At 39.6% G+C, this 24,241-nt stretch overlaps 1 protein-coding gene across 2 annotated transcripts in view; it reads right to left on the bottom strand.

The window, feature by feature from the left end:
* Positions 1-24,241, bottom strand: part of FMN1 (formin 1) — a 495,511-nt gene that overhangs the window by 1,690 nt on the left and 469,580 nt on the right. For both annotated transcript variants that reach the window (XM_036735850.1, XM_036735851.1), the window contains 2 exons: positions 23,811-23,960; positions 476-560 (listed from right to left, as the gene is read on the bottom strand). In XM_036735850.1, the coding sequence (XP_036591745.1) occupies positions 476-560; positions 23,811-23,960 (235 nt within the window). The remainder of the gene's footprint in view (positions 1-475; positions 561-23,810; positions 23,961-24,241) is intronic.

Raw genomic sequence — 24,241 nt, 5'->3', positions numbered from 1 at the left:
AGCTCGTCACATGTTAATTTTACCCTGTTGCTGGTGAGGTAACATAAGGCAGGAGAAACAGCACCGGGCTGGGAACATGGAGGTCTGGATTTTGATACCCTTTTTTACGACTTAGCAAGATCGCTTAAATTTCCTGCATCTCAGTTTCCTCATCTGCTCAAAGAGAATACTGGTTGCCCTTTCTGTTGTGTGAACAAATGAGACTGGAAATATGAAGATGTTTGGGATATTTCAGAAGTATGGTATTATTGAAATATAAAGTATTATGATTCTATTCCCATGATCTACTGAGAAAAGGGTGTGAGAATTCTAGGGAGACCAGGTTGGGCTTATTGGTAATGGTGTCCATTTTAATTAAGGAAAAGGAAAAGAAGGCAAACTTTAAAAAGCTTCATTTTTTTTACCTCACATTTACTTTTCTTTTTTTTTCAGTATTAAGAAAGCATTGGTTACACTGAATAAAACATCTTATTACCAGACTGGCAGTGGGATTGATTTTCTTTGTTTCCACCTTCTTTTCTGCTGTTAACTTGTTGACTGTTTCTTGGGCCATTTTTAGCCTGAAATGAAGAGAAGAAATGAATAGAAAGAGGGACAAAAAAAAGAGTAGAGAGAATTATATTAAGCAGAAACAGAAGAACTCATTTTTAACCATTGTTTCTCCATTATCCAATCAGTTTCTTGGGAGTTTGGAAATATTAGAATCATTTCCAAATGATTAGCAGTGTTAAAATTCGAGGTGGATAATTAGATTTGAAAGTTCAGCACTCCCCTACCACATTTCCTAACTGATTAGTTGATGTTTTATCAAAACCAGAATTCCTTATCAAATTCCTTCACTGGAAGGTTGTAGGTCATCTATGACCTCTAAGGACCTTTCCAATTTTAAGCTTCTATGTCTCTGAATATGTGGTAGGTTCCTATTAACTGAATATCATATATAGTTTCTTTAACCCTCAGTATGCATTTTGCATGGTTAATTGGATTCTGCTTCTTTTTCTGCTTATCAGAGACAATTCTGAAAATTGAAACTCTGGGGAAATTTTTAGAAACTAGAAAATTTCAAACATGCATAAAAAATTAACCCACAAACTTAAAAAAAGTACCCTTTTCCTTCATGGACTTAAATAAGGGAAATTCACATTCTCCACTAGTTGCTCAATATAAATCATCACTTGCCTGAGGCAAGTGGCTATTTGCAAGGCTAATTTAATACATTCAAAATACACATCAAAATCAATCTTTCTGTCTACAGTTGGGAGTTAATGATAATGAATTGAAACCCTACCTTGGTTACATGAAGAGTGGGTGTGGGGGTGAATAAAATGAGGGGGAGAGAGGGAGAGAGAGAGGGCCATAGAGACACAGAGACACAGTCTGACTTGCATACGAGCAGAGATTTATAAGACGACCAGAAAAAAGTTTGCCAAGTTGACCAGAAAACTGGGCATCTCTTGATATTAGATCTAGGCATGATTAGATGGTAACAGAACTTGAAATTCCCTACTTACTAAACTTTTCCATTTGCAGAAATAACTGTGCCAATCCCCACTCAAGAAAAGAATGTATTAAAAAGATTGAGTCCAGTTTAAACCACTTCTGAAACACTGAATATTGAGGAATTTGCAAAGCAAAGCAACAGTAATGGAGATTAGTAGTATAGCATGCTCCACCTGAAGCAGCTCTTTTGGGGCTATTAGCATTTCTTTTAAAAGAGATATGAGTTCAAATTTCACTTCTGACACTTAATAGTTGTTTGACTGGAAGTAAGTCACTTAACCACTCTATTTTTTCATCTGTAAAACAGGAATAATATCTATAGCACTTAACTGAGAGGCTGGTTATGTGGATCAAATAATGTACTTTAAAGAAAGTGCACTGCAAACTTCAGATAACTATATAAATGTAAGTTACTAGTATTATTATTATTGATGATAAATCATATAAATTGCCACACTACATTGTTCTTTATGTATAGACTGTGTATGAAAGGGAGAAGTGTGGAATATGGCTGGAAGAGTAAATTAGAGGCAAAATGGAAAACACTGTCCTAAGTTCTGTCAGATGCCGTCTTCCTCTCATGCAGAGCACAGAGCAGTAGTAAGATTGTCTGTCTTTCATTCTCCAAGAGGACTATGACTTTGGGAAGGTGATGTTGTGCTTGACTTGAAAGAGAATTGGATTAAAGTGAAGGAGGACTGTGCAGTCACCAGCTTCACTCCCTCCTCCACAGCCAACTGGGTCCAGTGGCAAGACATAGATCAGGACAACTAGAGGGGACCCTAGATGCAGTGGGAAACGTTGGCCTTTTTAAGCTAAGGTCTTCCATTCAGTGATTAAGGCTAGGTAACAAATGAAGCAAAGAATGGTCTCTTTTACCTAGTAAAAAAAAAATCTGGGAGGGGAAGACTCTCAGGGTTTCTGGCCAAAACAGAAACAGCTGCCATTTACATTCCCTCTGAGCCTTTGGGGCCCAAACAAGGGCCAGGTAGAGCTTGGGCTGAGACCTATTGTTGGCCAATCAATGGGAGCCAGAGTGATGTGAGTTTAAGGCATGGTCCTTAAAAAAGGAATCTAGCCTGTAAACCCCAATATATCTTGGGGGGGGTTAGCAATCGAAATTTACTCCTTTCAGTAGAGCACCTGCAGGTAAGGGTATGTAGACAGGAGCGAGGAGGAAGGAAGGAAGGAACTGGCCAGTTGTCCTGCATTGCCCAACCGGCCAGTTGGTTCTTTCGTTCGTTCATTCGTTCCTTCCTTCCTCCTTTCCCCTGTCCACATAGGGAATCAGCAGTGAGGTGGCATAAACACAAAGAAAGGAATGAGCTGATTTCATCGGCACAAGGCAACTTCCAGTGTAGGAACTAAAATAAAGACAGTATTAGGTATATATGAAAGTGTTAGAAGAGAGACATTAATCATACTCCTATAAAATCTTTATGAGAATTACATTGGAACTGCTGAGGATATATCCTTTATGAAAACAAGAGAAAGGAATAGGCAGATTTTTTTTTCAGGAGGAGAGAATTTTACGATTTCACTGGGTTTATAACTTGTTTGTAAGAAAGCATATGACTCTACTGAGTAAAGTACAGACTTGCAGGATCTTCTCAGGCAAGGTGTCTCAGCACATGTCAAAATTATATAAGCCTTTGTGACATAAGTTATCACAGAGATTATTTTGCTGGATAGCCTGTTGGATGCTGACATCAAGGAAATTTTTCAAAGGGAGCTATAGGTTGGCAGAAGCATTTTGGCCTGCATCATGGAACACAAGAGGCAGTTTAGTATATAGTGAGGTGAATTGAGTATGGAATTTGGAGTCAAGAAAGCCTCGTTTTAATTCCTGCCCCAGACACTTATTGTGTGATCCTGGGCAAATCATTTAATCTCTCTGGGCCTCAGTTCTTCATCTATAAAATAAAGCGGTAGGATTCAATGACCTCAGTACTTCCAATTCTAAATGTATAATCTATGATCCTGTGTCTTGCTTAAAGTTCAAAGGGTTTTTTTTTTAACCAATGGTCAGATTCTGCAAATGTTCTTATTTGTAGATGAAATTATCCTAATTTCATTGGGAAGGGAGGGAAGGAAGGGAACAAGCTTTCATCTACGCCTACTTCGTACCAGACACTATGCTAACTGTTTTACAAATACTATCTCATTTAATCCTCATAACAACTGTGGGAGGCAGGTGTTATTATAGCTGAAGAAAGTAAGGCTCAGAGAAGTTAAGTGACTTACCCTGGACATAAAGCCAGAGTCTGAGGTCACAGTTGAACTCAGGTCTTCCTGAGTTCCTGGCCAAACGTTCTATTAATTATATCACTTAGTTGCCACCTAGCACTAGATGACTCCAAAAGTACCTCAGTGAATCCAGAGTCATATGACAGATACTGGTCTAGCCATTCATACAAGAAAAACAAACTGGATTAAAAATGGTTTATGACAGGCATTTAAATGTAAAGCCTATAAACTGAATCTTTGGTATATATATTTTGCACTATTACTACAGACAATGGATTGGGCACAAAATTTAATCAGATGGGGAGATTTGGCTTATATGGTGGGGAATAAGATATAAGAAGACCAGAAAGGTAGGGAAAGTCTGCCAAACAGAAGATTTTTCCACAGAAGTCTTGTTCTTCTTGGTATATGAGAAATACTCCCTCACCTCCCAGAAGTCAGTTTCACTCTTAATTCCCTGTTAATTCCCTTTGACAGGGAATTAGATATTTACTCTTGATTGTGTTGGGGAAGGGGATGGGCGAGAACATTCCTGAACGTCCTATACTAAATCAATACTGCCATAGCCTTTTCGTGACTTATGATCACTCTAATTTTCTGAGGCTTTCCAGATAGGAAATGATGTCAGCTCACTCCAGATGAGATTTATACATCAGAGACCAAGCAAGATCCCTAGATTTGGGCAGATGGATTCATTCTATTTCCATCTAATGGAGATCATGTTCTATGAGAAAGCAAAGACTGAATATGTGGAGATGTTTATGGAAAAAAGGTGGGAAGTCAGTTATTTGTTTACATTGAGTAATCAGTCAAAAGTTAAATGAGGTATTGTGTGTATATATGAAGGAGGGGATGCAGGGACAGGACAATTTGGACTGCCCTAGATCACATGCTGTATCTAAACAATCATTAGGATTAGAACACTATCTACTTATGGCCTTTCGGAAGTTCTAGGGTAGTTCCCTGGGTATTGATGGGAAGAATGACTACCAACTTGGTGCTTCTCCCCAAAGGGTTATTCAGAGACAACTGGAAGTTAACAATATGTTAAAAAGATAAGGTCTCTTAAACTACAAGCAAACTGACTGCTGGAGTCCTAGAATGACAGAGCCCTGTACACAGTCTGAGTTCTAACAAAATGCTAATGAGACACAAATCAACCCATAACTCCTCAACCAATGCCCACTCTTGCTACTTCCTAGAAAATAACCTAGCATCATAGCATAGTCACTGCCAGCCAGAAAGCAAACATATGGTCAGGTCTATGAGAGCCATAAGCCAAAAGAAGAAACAGGAAAATAAGTAAAATATCAGAGTTCTACTTTCCCTTCTCACACAAGGGTAGTAATTACTTAATATTTCACTATGATTTATTTTATTTATAGCCTTGCCTGGTATTTATCATGCCCTTCTTTCTTGCCTCCTTCCTATAATTTCCCTCTCTCCCCACATTGGTATCTTTTACTCCTAAAATTTCTAGAATAGGAATACAACAGAGACAGTGTGGTGGTAGTTACTCCAGAGTCAGAAGCGGTGGTAGTTGTTTAGTTGTTTTTGTGTCATGCCTGACTCTTTATGACCTCTTTTGGGATTTTCTTGGCAAAGATACTGGAGTAGTTTACCATTTCCTTTTCGAGTTCATTTTACGATGACGAAATTGAGGCAAACACAGTTAAGTGACTTGCCCAGGGCCACACAGTTAGCAAGTGTCTGACGCTCAAGTCTTCCTGACTCCAAGGCCAGCACTCTATCCACTGCCCCACCTAGCTCCCCCAGAGTCAGGGGACCTGAGCTCAAATCCCACTTCTGACACTTATTACCAGTGTGACCTTCAGCAAATAAATCACTTATCCTTTTTTTGAGCCTCAGTTTCCTTATCTGTAAAATGAGAGAATTGGACTAGATGGCCTCAGAAATTCCTCCCAGCTCTACATGTATGATTCTAACAATCCTAAACTCTTATCAGTTCTTGTTTGTCCATCATTCTTGAAAAGGACCAATGAAGTCAGGAAGGTGCTATCTTGACTTGTAAGTGAATTGGATTTAATTGAGGCAGGGCTGATAAGCCCAAACTGATTTGGATATTGAAAGTGAGTTTTCATGGATTTGGCAGTTGTTTGAGCTGGAAGGAACCTTTGACACCACCTGGCCCAATCTTCTCATTTCACACTGGAGGAAATAGAAGTCCAGAAAAGTAAAAATGACTGGTCCAAAGTTGCTCAGCAAAACATTGGCAGGGATTGTATTAGAACTGAAGTCACTCATGTCAGTCTCAGTTCAGAGCCCCTTCTGCTATAAGCATACCTTTCTTGGTAATCATTTGGTTGCATCCATTTGAACATTTCTTCAGTGCTAATAATACTTCACTATATCAGTAGGCATACACATAATCTAGGGTAATATTCTGGTTACTGAATTGTTACAATCTGATAATGAAATTACCCATTTTGGGTCATGTAGACAATACCAGCCAAGTGATCTTAGGAATTCAGAAGTAAGTTTTAGGTTTGGACTGGGATAAGAGGGGTAAAATAACATCGAAGGCCCATGCAGAACAGGGTGACTTTGAAACATGAATCACTGTGTGATCATATATACGTCATCATCCAAGATATTAAAAGTTAATGGTTTTGGAAACTTTGGTGGACAAAGGCATAGAAAAGGGAGGCAATTATAGGGAAGACAGCTTAAGAAATGCAAGTTGCTAAATGCATGAAATATGACCACCTGTAACATGAATCTGTTCAAAAAACGACCTAATATCACTCACCACTGTAAGACAGAGGTCAAAATACTCTAAGGGAATTGATGAGGCAGATTCCATGCGCCAACATGAACAGCAGTGAGTCCTTAAAAACTGTGGCAAGTTTGCTTGCCTGGGGAAAAACCCAAGACTGCTGAGAAATGACAAAGAAAGCTTAAGACCCAAACCACTATCACTTGGCTCTCTCTACATATAAATAAATTCCCAATTCTAGAGTCTGCTTCAGAATACGTGGAAAACATACGCTGAAAAACCAACGAAAGAAGAAGCAAAGCATGTTGTTTGTTGTCAGTTTAGTAAAGTCTGGCTTTGGTTCGTCTGAGGAGTAGATGGGGCTTCTACCTAGAAAAGACTGCTACCATTGGCTCTAGACCCTACAGGTGGGAAGAATTCTCCAATTCTCCAATGCTGCATTCAGCAGTGTGGTGCAATGCGAGGGAGCTCTGCTTCACACTTCTCTAAGGCATGCTTCTCCTGCAACCCACTGGAGAAAACCAGATGATTTGCCAGGAAGTGTCTGGGGGAAAGGAACCAAAAATAACAGTGAGGGTACTGGTAATACTGCTAAAAATCTCTGGTCTGTCTTTGAGAGAGGAAGTAAAAAAGGAGATGGGTAAAGGTACAAGGAAGTCACAACAGCGGTCTATCAATTCTTTTGCTCTCTAAATGACCTGAAAGCTAAGTAGAGTCAGGCCAGAGGTGAACACCCAGAGGAAGAGAGATCACAAAGGTGATGAAAGAAGATAAGCTGATGGTTTGACGGTGGGTGCCACTTCATACACACACTCACCTCCTCTTTGACAATTCAGGGCTAACCAAAAGGCAATGATTTTTCTGGTTAGGAGGGTCAGGGGTACAACCTGCATTGATTTTTTTGTTTGTTTGACATTAAGTTTCTTGCACTTTTAGAGGAGAGGGATGGATGCATAGTGCCTTGCAGACAAAAGAGGCTTAATAAATATTTGTTTAACTTAATTGAAGCAGCAATAGTCCACTTTTCCTGAACACTGCCTTAGAGGCATTTTCTCAATTTGCTCTAGGGAGGTGGTACAATCCTCTTGGCATTCTTAAAGTCAATACCTAGCAGCAATTTTAGGAAGCAATTTTTAATGTCAGGTTCAGTTACACAAGGGTGGCAATGTTTCATTCTGGCCATAGAGAAGAATAACTGTGCAGATTCAAGGAAGGATTTCAGAACTAGCCTGGGGCAAGGAGTGGCCCCAGAGCGATATTCCTTTAGCTAGGTAGCACAAAGGAAAGAGGGCTGAGCCTGGAGTCAGAAAGACCTGAGCTGGAGATCTGCTTTGGCCACCTAGTTACTCAGCCTCAATTTTTTTATTTCCCTCAGTACAATGGGGGTAGTAATGGCATCCATCTCCTAGGGTCGTTTTGAGGATCAAATGAGATTATATGTAAAGAACTGTGGAAATCTTAAAGCTCTATATAAATGCTGTTATTATTACTATGAATTCATGCTGCTTCCGGAAGCACCCCCAACTTTATTCTTTGTGCCTTTAATAAAAGTTCTTTTTAGTGGTTAATAATTGTGATGGGTGGTAAAGTGGCAAGTAAAGTCAGACTGTGCTTTGCACCTTTGGAAAAAAATATAATATGTGTGCGTGTATGTGTCTGTCTATACATTCATCCACTGATCTGTCTGTCTGTCTGTCTGTCTATCTATCTCCTAGCAGTTCGGATTGTCAAAGCCAGTGAATTATGGTAAGTAAAGCCACTCTCCTTTATTAGTAATAACAAACAAACCCCCCACATAACCATTAAATCTGACCTGGACAATGGATAATGATGAAATGTTGACGATAATAAGGGTAGCAGATGATGAAGGATTGATAGTCCCCGTGAAATACTGTTGAGATGTAAGAAAGTATGACTTCTAATAACCCGCAGTAGCTGAAGTGAGAAGTACAGATAGTACAAAATAAAAGATAAGCCAATATGCATTTATCTTTGGAGGACAGTCAGGATCACACACTCAGATTGAGGCAAACCCATATTCTTCATCAGTTCTTTGATGACTGACCCTGGTCCTATCTCCCTCTCACAGTTCTGTTGGTGACCTAGGGTATGCTGGGATAGTGGGAAAATTGAAAATTAATATTAGAACCTTTTCTCTTAGAAAAGGACCATTACTTACTCACTTAGGGTGTGTGTGTGTGTGTGTGTGTGTGTGTGTGTGTTTGCCTGTTATATGGAGGTGAGAGAATAAGACATTAAATTTTACATCCACCAAACTCCCCTTCCCAGCCTCCTAAGCAAAGATTCTTCTTTTCCTCTTTGAGGAAGTTTCCCAGTGTCCAGTATACCGGTGACAGAATGAACTACTTCATAGTTTTCAATGTGATACCACATCGAGAACCAAAACACACTCTAACTTCAAATGATTAATTACAGAACAAAATTCCCTCATATTTCCATGGTTTCTTTTCTAGGCCACAGGGGAGTAAAAGTGGAGGGTGTCCCTGGACTTGCCCTGGAATGCACAGTCAGTTAAAACCAATCACTCTGCACCTAGCAGACGTAACACCCCAAGCTAACCAGGAGACTGAGGTGCAGAGTGAAAGGTAATGGGTCAGAGGGAGTTATCTAAGTTAATAGCTTTTAGACTGAAGTTTTTAGCCGTATAGAGTAAATCTGCAATTTCACAGGGGATTCTCAGCTTGTCCTTGGAAAAATATTTCAAGCCTTGGTTATGAAAACATATGTGTGATGGCAGATACCAAGTCCTTGTTTTTTGTTTATAAAACACACCTGCCTCACTTGCTCAGCCTCACCTAGTACCAAAAATGGTATAAGGCTGTTTGGAAGGATGGGGTGGGGGAAATATTTTTGGATAGGGGAGCTTTCCAGCCAGCCCTCAAATCACACCATGTAGGTGTGCCATGAAGGCAACCTCCTATTCCACCTCCACCCAAAGGCTGGCCCTGTCAAGAGCTATATAGACAAATCATTTTAAGATTCTGAAGCTGGATCTTAGGAGGAGTCTTACTTTGGGTTTCCACTGCTCACTGCCAAGGAAAGGGAATGGAGTGAGGACAGATACTTCCTAAAGTCCTTATCTGAGCTCCTTCTGCCTGGTGAAATCCTACTCATCCTTCAAGATCTGGGTCAAATCTACCTTACTAGATCTGGTCACTCCCCTCCCTCAAATTTTCCCTATTACTATCCTTCTTTTCCTCATCATTCTCATAGCATTCATCTGTTTAAGCATTTCTTTTGCACACATATTCAACACAATATTCCAATTATGTAATTATATGGTTACAGAGTGCATTATTTCCTATTTCATACTAGATGGTAAGATGGTAAGATCCAGGGAACATGCCTTATTTATTTGCATAGCCCCTTCAGTATCAAGCACAGAACTTGTGCATTTCTAAATAACTACAGGTTATCTCTCCTTGGATGTTCACCTGAAACTCAATATATGCAAAATGGAACACATATCTTTCTTCCAATTGGCTCACCTTCCCAACCTCTCCATCAAGTCAGAGTTGTTATCATTTTTATAATGAATAGATGAAGTGCCCCATCTCTCAGCAGCAAGAAGGACACCCTTGATTTTGAGTATCCTAATGTAGTTAATTATAACAATATAAAAGGAAGAAGCAAGGTATTCCAACTTAGGGTTCAAAGTAGAAAAGATAGGACCAAAATGATCCCACTTCCCAACCTGAACTAGATACCCCCTTGACTCTCTTTCTCCAAAGCAATCACGTTGGGCTTCAATAAGGAGAGAAAGGAAAGGTGAGGGACAAAGAGAGTTGGAAGAGAACAACTGGAGAGCTGGTGCAGTGGGTGGGGAACCTGTGGCCTCAAGGCCACATCTGGCCCTCTAGGTCCTCAAGTGCAACCCTTTGACTCAATCCAAACTTCACAGAACAAATGCCCTTAATAAAGGGATCTGTTCTGTAAAACTTGGACTTAGTAAAAAAAAAAATGCTGCACTTAAGGACCTAGAAGGCCACATGTGGCCTCGAGGCTGCAGGTTCCCCACCCCTGTCACCTTCTTAGAAATAGGGGGCTGGAATTAAAGCCACCAAATGAGAAGGGAAGAACTGCTTTTTCCTTGTCTAATGCTTTCCCTATCTGCTTCTGGACAGTCCCAGACCCTGCTCTAATTTAAAGAAATGAGAATCAAAGGACACCTCCTCATGCCTTCCCAGAGCTAAATTAGAGTTCCCTTGAGGTCTCCTCTGACTTGAACTCTTGATTGCACACCAACAATACCACAATCTAAATTAATCAAATGAAGGCTTACCCGCCAGCAGCAGGAAGATTAAGGAAATAAATATACACATATACATACACACATATGGGGTGTATGTGTATATACATATGCATGCATGTTTGTGTGTGTGTATATATACACACAAATAAGGAGGTTAGTAAGGAGCTATGGAATTTTTTTTCTTGAATATCTTTTTTGATGTGGGAGGAGAATAGGCATTTATGATGGGCCTACTATATGCTAGACACTGTGCTAAGAATGTATTTGATCTTCACAATAATGCTGGGAGTAGGTGCTACTATCTCCATTTTACAGTTGAGGAAACTGAGGTAGACAGAGGTTAAGTGACTTGCCCAAGGGTCACACAGCTAGTGTCAAGAGTATGAGGCTGCTCTAGCTAATTTTCTATGGCTCCTACTACCTGACTCTATCTTACCCATCCAATCTTATTTCCTTGTACTCCTCTAACTGTACCCTACAAGTGCTAACTTCTTGGCTGTTCCTCATGTAAACCATGTTCATTCCTACCTCCATGCTTTTACTCATGATATTTCAACCTATGTGAAATAAGTCCCTTCTTCTCCTGGGTCTGTATATAAATTCTGCTTAGCCTTTGAGCTCAGTTGCACCCTCTGATTTCTATAGCCCACAAGATCTCCATTTTCTATCATAATATTAACTATCATTTATAGCCAATAAGACACATTTTTCATTTATATCACAGAACCATAGGGTCTTGGGTCTGTAAGGGACCTCTAGGCATTAGAGGTCATATAGTACAACCTTCTTATTTTCCAAATGAGAAACTGAAGTCTGGGAAATACAATGACCTGCCCAAGGCCTTCAGATACCACATCTCTGTTCTTCCTACACCATGATATTTGTTTCATGTATGTTTATGTTTCCTCCACAGTTACATTGCAAGATCTTTGATGACAAGAGCCATGTCCTATGTCTGCAGGCAACTCAAACTCAATGTGTCCAAAGCAGAACTCACCTTTTCTCCCAAACCCTTACCTCCTCCAGACTTCCCTGTTACTGTCAAGGGTACCATTATGTACCCAGTCACCAAGGCTTACAACTTTGGTGTCATCTGGACTCCTTCTTCCCTCTCATTCATGCCACATACCCAATCCATAGCCAAATATTGTTTTGTTTTTCTGCCTTCACTACATCTCTTATATGCATCTTCTTTTGATTCACAGAACCTTCCAATTTCAAGCCTCATCACCTCTCATCTAGGCTATTGTAATGGCTTTCTAATAGGTCTCCCTGTCTCTAGTCAAAACCTGCTCCAAACCATCATCCATTCAGGTGCCAAAGTCATTTTTCTAAAGCTTAGGTCTGCCCATGTCACCACAGATTGCCCCTTCCCATCTCCCCACTCCCCTATCAATGGTACTCCACTGGTTCCCTGTTACCTCCAAGTTCAAATAGAAGCTCCTCTGATTGGCATTAATGATTGTCATGGAGCCAAAGATGGCAGCTGGAAAACAGAGACTTGCTTAAGCTCTCCCCTGATCCCTCCAAACACCTGTAAAAATGGCTCTGAACAAATTCTAGAGGTGCAGAACCCATGAAATAAGAGAGGGAAACAAGTTTCCTGCCCAAAACAGCCTGGATGGTCACTGGGAAGGGTTTATTGCACGGTGCTGGGAATGAAGTGCAGGCCAGGACCGCCCAGTTCAAGAGTTGGGCAAAGCAAGCCTGAGGGCCATGAATCACTGAGCTACTGCAGTTACCAGACTTCTCAACCTACAAACACCAAAGACAATGGAGCAGGTTAGTGGGGAAACTGCTGGATCAGAGTGAGAAAAGTGTGTGGTGCAGCCCCGGCTCGGGGCAGTATGGCAGGAGCCGCAGGAACTTCCTGCGGCTGCTTCCAGAACTACAGCGGCATCTGCTTCCAGCCCCAGGCCCACACAGTGGGATGAATCAAGTGGCAGATCAGAGCAGGAGTGCAGGGATTACTTTGCTGGTGCAGAAGCAGGGGTCTCTCGCTTTGCCCTGCTTGGATCTGGGTCACGGTCCTGGTTGGCGGTTCTTGGGGGAGGAAGATCCCTGGTGTGGAAGAGCTTGCGGTGATGGTGGAGTAGAAGTAGCTCTGAAAACAGCAGCACAAGGCCCCTAAAGTTTGGGACAAAGTACTCTATACTCTAAAAGCAGTCATACATTGACAAAAAGCTCAAGGGTCAAGTAGTTGTCTGGGAACATGAACAGGCAGTGTAAAAGGACTCAGACTACAGAATCTTTTTTTGGTGACAAAGATCAAAACATACAGCCAGAAGAAGTCAACAAAGTCAAAGAGCCTACATCAAAAGCCTCCAAGAAAAATATGAACTGGTCTCGGGCCATGGAAGAGCTCGAAAAGGATTTGGAAAAGCAAGTAAGAGAAGTAGAGGAAAAATTGGAAAGAGAAATGGGAGTGATGTGAGAAAACCATGAAAAACAAGTCAATGACTTGCTAAAGGAGACCCTGCCAAAATACTGAAGAAAATAACACCTCAAAAATTAGACTAACCCAAATGGCAAAAGAACTCCAAAAAGTCAGGGAGGAGAAGAATGCCTTAAAAGGCAGAATTAGCCAAATGGAAAAGGAGGTCCAAAAGACCACCGAAGAAAATAATGCCTTAAAAATTAGACTGGAGCAAGTGGAAGCTAGTGACTTTATGAGAAATCAAGAAATTATAAAACAGAAACAAAAGAATAAATAGAAGACAATGTGAAATGTCTCATTGGAAAAACCACTGACCTGGAGAATAGATCCAGGAGAGATAATTTAAAAATTGTTGGACTACCTGAAAGCCATGATCAAAAAGAGCCTAGACATCATTTTTCAAGAAATTATCAAGGAAAACTGCCCTGATATTCTAGAATCAGAGGGTAAAATAGAAATTGGAAGAATCCACTAATCGCCTCTTGAAAAAGATCCCAAAAAGAAAACTCCTAGGAATATTGTTGCCGAATTCCAGAGCTCCCAGACCAAGGAGAAAATATTGCAAGCAGCCCGAATAAACAATTTGAGTATTGTGGAAACACAATCAGAATAATACAAGATCTAGCAGCTTCTACATTAAGGGACTGAAGGGCTTAGTATATGATATTCTGGAGGTCAAAGGAGCTAGGATTAAAACCAAGAATCACCAACCCAGCAAAACTGAGTATAATAGTCCAAGGCAAAATATGGACTTTCAAGCTTTCTTGATGAACAGAACAGAGTTGAATAGAAAATTTGACTTTCAAATATAAGAATCATGAGAAGCATGAAAAGGTAAAGAGGAAAGAGAAATCATAAGGGACTTACTAAAGTTGAACCATTTTGTTTGCATTCGTACATGGAAAGATGATGTTTGTAATTCATGAGACCTTTCTCAGTATTAGGGTAGTTGAAGGGAATATACATACATACACACATATTATACATATATATATGTATACATACACACACACAAATATATGGACAGAGGGCACAGGTTGAATATGAAAGGATAATATCTAAAAAAATACATAAATAAAATAAAATTAAAGGGTGAGAGAGGAGTATATTGAGAAAAGGAGAAAGGGAGAGATAGAATGGGGTAAATTATCTCACATAAAAGTGGCAAGAAAAAGCAGTTCTGTTGGAAGGGAAGAGGGGGCAGGTGAGAGGGAATAAGTGAATCTTGCTCTCATTGGATTTGACTTAAGGAGGGAATAACATACACACTCAGTGAGTATCTTACCCTACAGGGAAGTAGGGGGGAAGCGGATGAGAGAGGAGGGATGATAGAAGGGAGGGCAGATTGGGGGAAGAGGTAATCAAAAGCAAACACTTTTGAAAAGGGACAGGGTCAAGGGAGAAAATTCAATAAAGGGGGACAGGATATGATGGAGGGAAATATAGTTAGTCTTTCACAACATGACTATTATGGAAGTGTTTTGCATAATGATACATGTGTGGCCTATGTTGAATTGCTTTCCTTCTCAAGGAGGGTGGGTAAGGAGGGAAGAAGGGGGAGAATTTGGAACTCAAAGTTCTAAAAACAGAAGCTCAAAAAAAAGTTGTTTTTACATGCAACTGGGAAATAAGATATACAGGCAATGGGGTATAGAAATCTATCTTGCCCTAAAAGAAAGTAAGGGGAAAGAGGATGGAGGGAGTGGGGTGACAGAAGGGAGGGCAGACTGGGGAAAGGGGCAATCAGAATATATGCCATCTTGGAGTGGGGGGGGGTAGAAATGGGGAGAAAATTTGTAACTCAAAATCTTGAGGAAATCAATGTTAAACACTAAAAATATTAAATACTAAAAATAAGAATTTATCAAAAGAAAAAATTAATAAACTGAAATACCAGCATTGGTAGAAGAGGAAAAAAAACAAATGGTGAGATTTCTTAAGACTACCCATTATGGCAAATCTGTAATAAACTTTGTTTTTCTCTTTGGCTATGAAAACAATGCCTTACGTAGAAGTGGTTCTTGAGATGAACTTTGAAATAAGTCAGAGACTCCAAGAGGCGAATGAGAGGAGAGAGACATTTCAAGCAGGGATAATGACCTTTCCAGAAGTACAAAGGTGGGAGACAGAAAGTCCTGTAGAATAGGCCATTATGAATGGAATGTAGAATGAATGAGAAAGAGTATTGTGAAATCAGTTTAGAAAGATATGTTGGAGCCAGATTATCATGGTCTTTAAATGTCAAATAGAAGAGCTTATGTTTTGTTCTGTAAGCAATAAGACACTACTGATGCTTCTTAAGCAAAGTAGTGACATGGCCAGACCTATGCTTTAGGAATATGTATCTGGCATCAGGGTGGTGGATGGAGGCAATGGATTACATTTGAACTGAAGTGACTTAGTGATAGAAACAGTGAAGTTAGGGAGAGGAATAGGTTTTAGGAAAAGGTAATGACTCTTTTAACAGTTTGAGTTTGAGAAGTCTATGGGATATCCAGATGAAGATGCCCAGCAAGTAAGTGGTGATATAGAAAGACTAAGAAGGAGTCATCTACTGAGGAGGATACAATAGGAAGTGAATTCCATGTTAATAATCATAACTGACATTTGTATAGCCCTATAAAGTTTGTGAGGGTCTTAAGATATTATTTAATTCAAACCTCACAAAAACCTTATGGAAGAGGTGTTACAGGCATTATTATCCTCATTTTACAAATTATAATTCAATAAAAATCCTTTCACACACAAAAAATGATCGTCATAATCTAGCCTCTTCCTACCTTTATAGTCTTTTTACATTTTCCTTCTCACCATGCAGTGTCTGATTTAGCTGGGCCTGGAATCAGGGAGACCCAAGTTCAAATCCGGCCTTAGACATTTATTGGCTGTGTGATCCAGGGCAAGTCACTTAATCTCTGCCTCAGTTTCCTCATCTGTAAAGTGGGAATAATAGCAGCACCTACCTCCCAGGGATGTTGAAGATCAAATGAGGTAATCCTCGTAAAGTGCTTATCACTGTGCCTGACACATACCAAGTGCTATATAAATGTTAGCTCTTATTACTAGCTATTATCGTGCCTTTGCACTGTCCATCTCCACTAAGCCTAGAATCCTTGTTCTCTCTTCTTTTCTACCTCTTCCTTTTCCTGGCTCCCTTCAAGACTTAGCTGAAATCCCATTTTTTGCAAGAATCCTTTAATGAAGGAAAATGATCTACATGTATAAAAGTATTTATAGCAGCTCTTCTCTGGGGGCGAAGAATTGGAAATTGAGGGGAATGCCCATTAGTTGGGGAATGGTCGAACAAATTGTGGCACATGATTATGATGGGATACTATTATGCTATAAGATATGACAAGCAGGATGCTCTCAGAGAAACTTGGAAAGACCTATGTGAGCTGATGCAAAGTGGAAGGTACTTCGTACAGAGTGACGGCAATATCATAGGATGATCAGCTGTGGATGACTTTGCTATTTTCAGCAATATGATGACCCAAGACAGCTCTGAAGGACTTATGATGAAAAATGCTATCCACCCCAGACAAAGAACTGATGGTGTCTGAATGCAGACTGAAGGATACTTTTAAAAATCTCCTTTATTTTTCTTGAGTTTTTTCTATGTTTTCTTTCATAATATGATTATTATAGAAGAGTTTTGCATCACTACACATGTATAGCCTATATTGAATTGTTTGCCTTCTCAATGAAGGGGGTTGAGGAAGGGGAAGGGAGAGAATTTGGAACTCAAAGTTTTCAAAAATGAATTTTAAAAAATTGTTTTTACATGTAACTGGGGAAAAATAAAATACTAAATATATATATATTTTTTAAAAAATCCTTTTTCTGATCCTCCAGCTGCTTGTACTTTTTTCTTTGAAATTACCTTCCATTTACTCTGTATATGTGTCATATATATGTAGCTATTTCTAGTTACTTACATGTTGTTTTCCCCATTAGAATGTGAATTCAAAGTGACAAGCTCCATTATTGCCTTCCTCTGTTTTTCTAACCCTTAATATAGTAGCTGATATAAAATAAGCATTTCATAAGTGTGTTTTAGTGACTGATCGATTAAACTTTAGGGAGCAGGGTACAGAGGAAAGAGTAGAGGCCAGGTACAGCAACTCTGGAGTCTGAGAACCAGCATTCAGATTCTTCCTCTGACACCTGGTTTCTGTGTGACCCTCATTTGGAACTTTCCTGGGTCTATTTTCCTCATCTGTACAATGAACAGGTTGGACTATATGGCTTCTGAGACCCAGGCTGACTCTAGACCTAAGATACACAATCCTATGATCTGACTTAGAATCAGGAGAATTGGGGTTTTAAATCCTGACTCCAACATTTACCACTGCTTATCACTGCAGCATATAAACCGAGTCTCAGTTTCCCTGTTGTAAAATGGGGATAGTAATACACTACCGGCTTCACTGGGTCATTGTGATCTTTAAAGAGCTGTATAAAAGTAAGTCACCATAGTACTATACCTTTGTGATGCACATAGCATGAGCAAGATATTAGGCACATGGTAGATATATAATAGATCTCTCCTAATTGATTGTGTCAAGGAGAGATCATTTAAAGTTCCTTTTAAATAGGAGATCATAGATTTAGAGCAGGAAGGAAACCTCAGAGGCCACTGAGGCCAACTCCCTCATTTTACCAATGAGGAAATTGAGGCATAGAAAAGGTAAGGGACCTGCTAAGTGTCACACAGCTCGCAAGTTTCTTAGGTACTATTTAAACTGAGGTCTTCCTGACTTCTGTGTCCAGCTCCCTCTACACTGTGAGAGTTGAGTCGTTTTTCAGTCATGCCTGACTCTTTGTGACCTTATTTGGGATTTCTTGGCAAAGATGCCAGAGTAGTTTGCCTTTTCTTTCTCCAGCTCATTTTACAGATGAGGAAACTGAGGCAAACAAGGTAAAGTAACTTGCCCATGGTCACACACCTTGGAAATGTCTGAGGCCAGATTTGAACTTAGGAAGAAGACTCCGGGCACAGCATTCTATCCACTGTGCCACCTAGCTGCCCTCTACACTACACCACACCAACTCTCTCTAAAATCGTACAGCATTTATGTACTGAAGGGTAGGTTTTTTGAATTTGACAGAGGGGCAGAGAAACTCAAAGCTTAAGTGTTGGAAGTCAGTGCCAGTTGAAATTTAATCACAAAGATTAGATTGTAAGCTCCTTGAGAGCAAGGATTATCTTTTGCTTCTATTTGTATTTCTGTTGCTTAATACATGTTTATTGATTGATTGAAGGTAATGGTCTCTGGAGTTCCATTGCAAGTCAATGGGAATAGGATTCAGTTTATAAATCAAAGTATAACTATTGTTTGTACCATACTCAGTGGTCCCCACGTCACTTGAATGAGTGACCGTGACTGTCCAAGAACCTCATCTCTTACTCCAAAAAGGTAGCATGACACAGTAGAGAAGACCTGTATTCCAGTTCTGATTCTGACGTTTCCTGCGTGACCTTGGGCAAGTCATTTGACTTGAGACTATATCATCTCTAGGATTCCTTCCAGCTCTAAATCTTATTATCCACTTCGGTAGTGGGGGAGAATTTATTCATAACTCTCAAAGCTAACCACAGCAGCAACAATATAAGTTTATATATGGCCACAGCAGTTACAAGTGATGTATTTCAAAACATCTACTCCAAATTTAGTTGGGCTTGAAAATAAAGTAACCATTTCCTTATCCTGTATAGTAAGTGTTATATGTATAATGGAATCTCTCCTTTGCACGTCCCACAAAGCTCACCATACTCCTTATTCATTTATTACTTTCCCATTGTGGGCTTTTAAATAGTATAGCTGTTTGGTTTGGCTCAGAGTGAATGAATAATTACCAATAATATTTCCCACATGGTTTCCCTGGGAGTTTACCTTTTGTGAACTCCAACATATATTTGGTAGGCAGGCCTTCTCAATTAGGTATTAGAGTATTTTATAATGAAGGTATCCCAGCTATCATTAAGCAGCAGTAGTTTTGGGTTATGAAATTCACGGAAGTAAACTCAAAAGAGAATGTCATCAGACAGTAAGAAAGACTTAACTGCTGCTCGTAACTACGTCATGTCACTACTGTCTAGACTCTTTCCAAGGATCACTGAATATTAAGAACTGGCAGAGATCTCCGAGATAAATCTCATATAACCTGCTCAAGGCTGGCCTAGGGTTGGTGAGGTCTAAGGAAATTGAAAAGAGTGAAGATGAGGGACCTGAGTGCTAGAGAAGTTAAGAGATTTTTCCAAGGTGAATAGGAAATTAATGAAAAGCTAGGTCTAGAAGCTAAGTCTCTTGACTTAATATGGTGCTCCTTTTCCTCTACCATGAAGGCTCTTAGAAATATATGTGACATTTATAATATAATAATAAGTATAAAATATTATATGATGTGTTTAATACAATATATAAACATGTATATATAAGATAATTCATAACAAATTTTATAATTTATAACAAATTTATAAAATATAATTTAAATTATATATATATACATATATATATATATATATACGTATATATATATATCTTAAATGGGAACTGTGATATCACTGTCATAGGGAATTCCCAGTGGGGAAACTCCCTCTACCAAAACAGATGAGTACCCACTCTGTAACTTAGAGAGATAGTGGGGACATTGAAAGGATAAGTGACTTGTCTGGGGTCACACAGTCAGTATTTGTCAGAACTAGAACTTGAACCCAAATCCTTCTTACTCTGAGATAAACTTTCCATTTAATAGGTCACACTCACTATTTTACAGACAAGAAAAATTTGCTAAAAAAAACCCCAAATTAAAGTAACTTGCTAAAGTCACAAAGGTAGCAAGGTGGGAAATAAGCCCAGGTCTTCTGACTTTAAGTCTAGTACCCTTTCCATTATACCAAATTTCCTCAAATGTCTAAGTATAACAGTCTGCAATATTTCTAGTCACAGAGCTGTACAAATATAAAACTTCACAAACACCAACATAAAACAAAAATTGGTGCTACCTCTGCCCCCATCCTCTATATTTCTTGAGGTCTAATTTAGTTGCCCTTAATATAACTTAATTTATTATTTTTTTTGAGGGGGGAAGGCAGGACAATTGGGGTTGTGACTTGCCCAAGGTCACACAGCTAGTAAAGTGTGCCGAATGTCTGAGGCTGGATTTGAACCCAGGTCCTTCTGACTCCAGAGCTGGTGCTGTACTCACTGCACCACCTAGCTGCCCCAATTTATTACTTAAAAAAAAGATGAAGTATAAAATTTTTCTGGATGAACTCTAACACTACACTTTTAGTTTTTGTGAATAGTTAAAAGATCAAGTTTTCATAAGAGTATTTATTTTATTTTTATGGTGTAATTGGACAAATTTTTTTAATATTAGGCTACAATTGAGTATTCAGTGTTGGTAAACACAATTTGATTTCCAGACAAAACACAGCCTAAAATTCTAATGGTCCACTTCTATTCTTACGGTCTATTACAGTGGGGATTCCTTTTGTCTATCAGTTGGACTACATAGCCACTGAGATTCCCTACCAATTTTCAAATTCTGTAATTCTCTGATTAGGTCTGCCATGCATCCTCAGTGCAAATGGTGTCAAAATGATAAATAGTACTTTGTACAACTAATAACTAATAGCTTAGCATAGTGCTTGACACAAAGCAGGTCCTTAATAAATGCTTACTGATAAATGATTAACAGTAGCTAATATTTATATAGGGCTTTATGGTTTACAAAGTGCTTTACATATGCTATTTGACCCTTACAACAACCCTGGGACATAGGTGTTATTACTATCCCCATTTTACGGATGAGGAAACTGAGGCTGAGAGAGCTTAAGTGACTTGCCCAGGGCTCCCTAGCTATTAAGTGACTGTTGAAACATTCAAACTTAGGTCTCCAAGTCCAGGAGTCCGGCTGTTCTTGGCTGACACCTTGCTATTGTGCAAATGCAAATTGATTGCTTGAAGTCACCACAAGGTTCACTACATCAGTCTGAGAGGACCCAAAGAACAAAATACCTGCCATTTCAGAAAAAGTACAACCCAAAGTCCCTACTTCCTCATTATATTTCCCTTGAGAAATTCTGCATGAGGGAATAGCAGACAATAACCAAGATCTTTAACTAGTTTCCATTAGCTTACATAAACATGTTTGCAACTCTTAATTAATTAATGCCTTCCTCAAAATATTCTACTAGCCATCATTAATTTTCAAAGATTTTATCTTAAGTTAGAAATCAGGGGGTTTCCGCAGCACAAAGAATGGTTGGAATGAAGAGATGCCCAAGACTGCCAAATCAGAGGCCTCAAAAAGTGTCTCCATCTTAAAAACTTTAAACTCAGGATCCTTAAAAGGTGTTGGTTTACAGAGTACAAAGCGGGTAGTTGTTTTCCAGAAAGCAAAGCTCAAAAAAAAAAGCCTATGAGAGCAAGCTGGGGAAAATGTCACTTTGAAGAATGGTGGGTTCTATTGCCCTGGCAGAAAGATGATTATTCTGGTCTGAATGGACAAGAGAGTTCACTCCTCTGGCAGAGTGACATTCATTAATTTGTGTACTGTGTGGCATTTCAACAGTCATTAGAATGAAAAATAACTGACTGATTTCTCGTTGTCATTCTGATGTTTGCGGGGGGGGGGGGGGTCTCTACTCTTAAGATTCCAGCTCAAGTGGTAATTTGACAGAGACCCCTGGCTGGAGGCATAGGAAATGCTACTGGATTTTATGACTAAGGTTCATGTATGGAAAACCAATAACGAGGGTACTCCATCAAAAAAGCAGGTGACTAGGTGTACCATCTTTTGCAGGGATCTTGTAAAACACAATATTCATCTTACAGAATAGCTACAGTAGAAAGAGAAGTGGTTCTGGTGTCAGAGGAAGTGGGTTCAAGTACTGCGTCTGACACTTGTTTACTTGTGTGATGTCACTTGAACTTCTTGGACCTCAGTTTCCTCATATGAAAAATGAGGGGGTTGGATTACATGGCCCCTGAAGTCTCCACCCTGTCTAGGGTTATCTATGCTCCTGTGTTCCCAAGAGTTAGCATCATGACAGCAGAAAGCCAATTAGTTGGGTATTAAGATTATTAGGATTTTGCTGCAAATTTGTTGTTTAACAAGAGTGTCATAATCTCTTCTTCAGTTGCATGGAGCAAGTTTAGTAAGCCCTTATTTTCCTAAGGTGGGGAGGGGAGGGGGAGATGAGAATCTCTAAAATTGTTCCTTGATAACGTATCACAGGAGAACCAAATAGTATTGCCAGCTAAACCTCAGAGAAAGTACTGCAATTCACAAAGAACAACCATAACCCTAATGAAGAAACATAAAAAGACAGCTCCCTGCTCCCATTCCTCTGCAGAAGCAGGAGGTCTACAGGAATGGAACAGTGCATATATTTTCAGATATTTTAATGTATTGACTGGTCTTGCTGATTTTTTTTTTCATCTTCCACGTTTCTTTTAATTTTTTTTTATCATATGGGACAGCTCTCCAATAAGAGGCAGGGGGCAGGACATAGAATGAAATTTAGGCAGTATAATAACAAAATGTATAGTTAAAATTTATTTTTTAAAAAAGCACTATAACTCATCAAAACCCTCAAATTTAACTTTTGAGGCATGACATGCTGAGAGCTAAATATCTTTTTTCTCCCAGGTACAAAACCATAAACCAAAATCTCTCTGTTTTATAATTTCAAGGTTATGGAAAGGAGTGAGAGTCAGTAGTGATGAATAGGAATAACTTCCAATGAATATTTAGTGTAGATAGCGTCTGGGAGAATACCTTCCTTCACTTCAGGAGACGTCTTTTTTTCCTTTTCACTCTTAACCAGCTTGCCTATACATCTGTTTTGCAGGAGTTCAGACCTGTTTGAAGTATGGACCGATGGGACTCCTTCAAGAAAGATGGCAGCCTGCTAGAACCAGTTACAATAAGAGATACAGGCAGGGATGTTCCCTATGATAAACCCAAAGCAAAATCCAGCCTTTCCAAGAAAGAAAACAAAACCCAAACCGACTTGAGGCTGAGGTTTTCCTTCTGCTCCCAACTAATAAAATCAAGAGGTTGCAATGAGACCCAGCGGCATGCAGTTTGATGTCCTGGGCAGGATACAAGGAGTCAGAAGTGGCGCTGTAAATCCAACGTGGGGCTTCAACATTGTGTTAAGTGTGGCCTGAGTCTCAGGGACTTCCCTTTGATGCAAGTTCAGTATATTAATGGGAAAAGCATTCACTTTTATTTGTCTGTACTGTCTGCGACAGCAATACCACCTCATTTAGGCCGGCCCAACATGAGAATGCCCAGAGAAGCAATCTGTTGCAAATTAGCACTGCTCGCCTTTCATTTTACTAGCTAGTAATTGGAAGGGGTTAAGAAAGTGTAACTTATCAGATCATGTGTGTTTATCTGCTTGGGAGGGGGGTGTGTGGAGCAAGCCTTCCCTGAATTTCCCTATGTACCCCGAGGCAATAATCTTTCCTTGATGTCCACTTGATCTGAAAGCAAACACTGACGCCTGTGAAATATGGGAGTGTAATTTGTTAAGTTTGGGAAGGCAGTTTCCCAGACTCCTGAAGGGGGTATTAATGACTTTATTAGAACCTTACCTTTCTTTAGAAATATTTTTACTCTCTCGCTTCCAAATGGTCTTGAAGTCACTACAGAATTCATACCACACCATAAACACATAGTTGGGTGTGATCTCCTTCTCACCGGACTTTGGCTTCATCCCAAAATATCCTACTGTTGTTTCAAAACTGCAGGAGAGAAGAAAGATGAGAGAGGCAGGAAAACTGTCAACACGTAAACCCACTGGGGGGAATCTAGGTTTCCCGCAAGCCTGGTTTCTGACTCAGTAGCTTAGTCTAATAATTACTGTAAGTTCCCTTCAACCTCAGAGAGTATTACAGTCCTGACCACCAAATATGACAATCTTCAAATTCTGTTTCTTTGGGGGCATGATTCCGGGGACATAGCTTCTTGTCTGGGAATCAAAATGTACAATTCGTCTGTGCGTGCGTGTGTGTGTGTGTGTGTG

This window comes from Trichosurus vulpecula, chromosome 8, assembly GCF_011100635.1.
Source record: "Trichosurus vulpecula isolate mTriVul1 chromosome 8, mTriVul1.pri, whole genome shotgun sequence".
In the NCBI taxonomy this organism is placed as follows: Eukaryota; Metazoa; Chordata; class Mammalia; order Diprotodontia; family Phalangeridae; genus Trichosurus; species Trichosurus vulpecula.
This window is presented reverse-complemented; position numbering and strand designations above follow the sequence as displayed.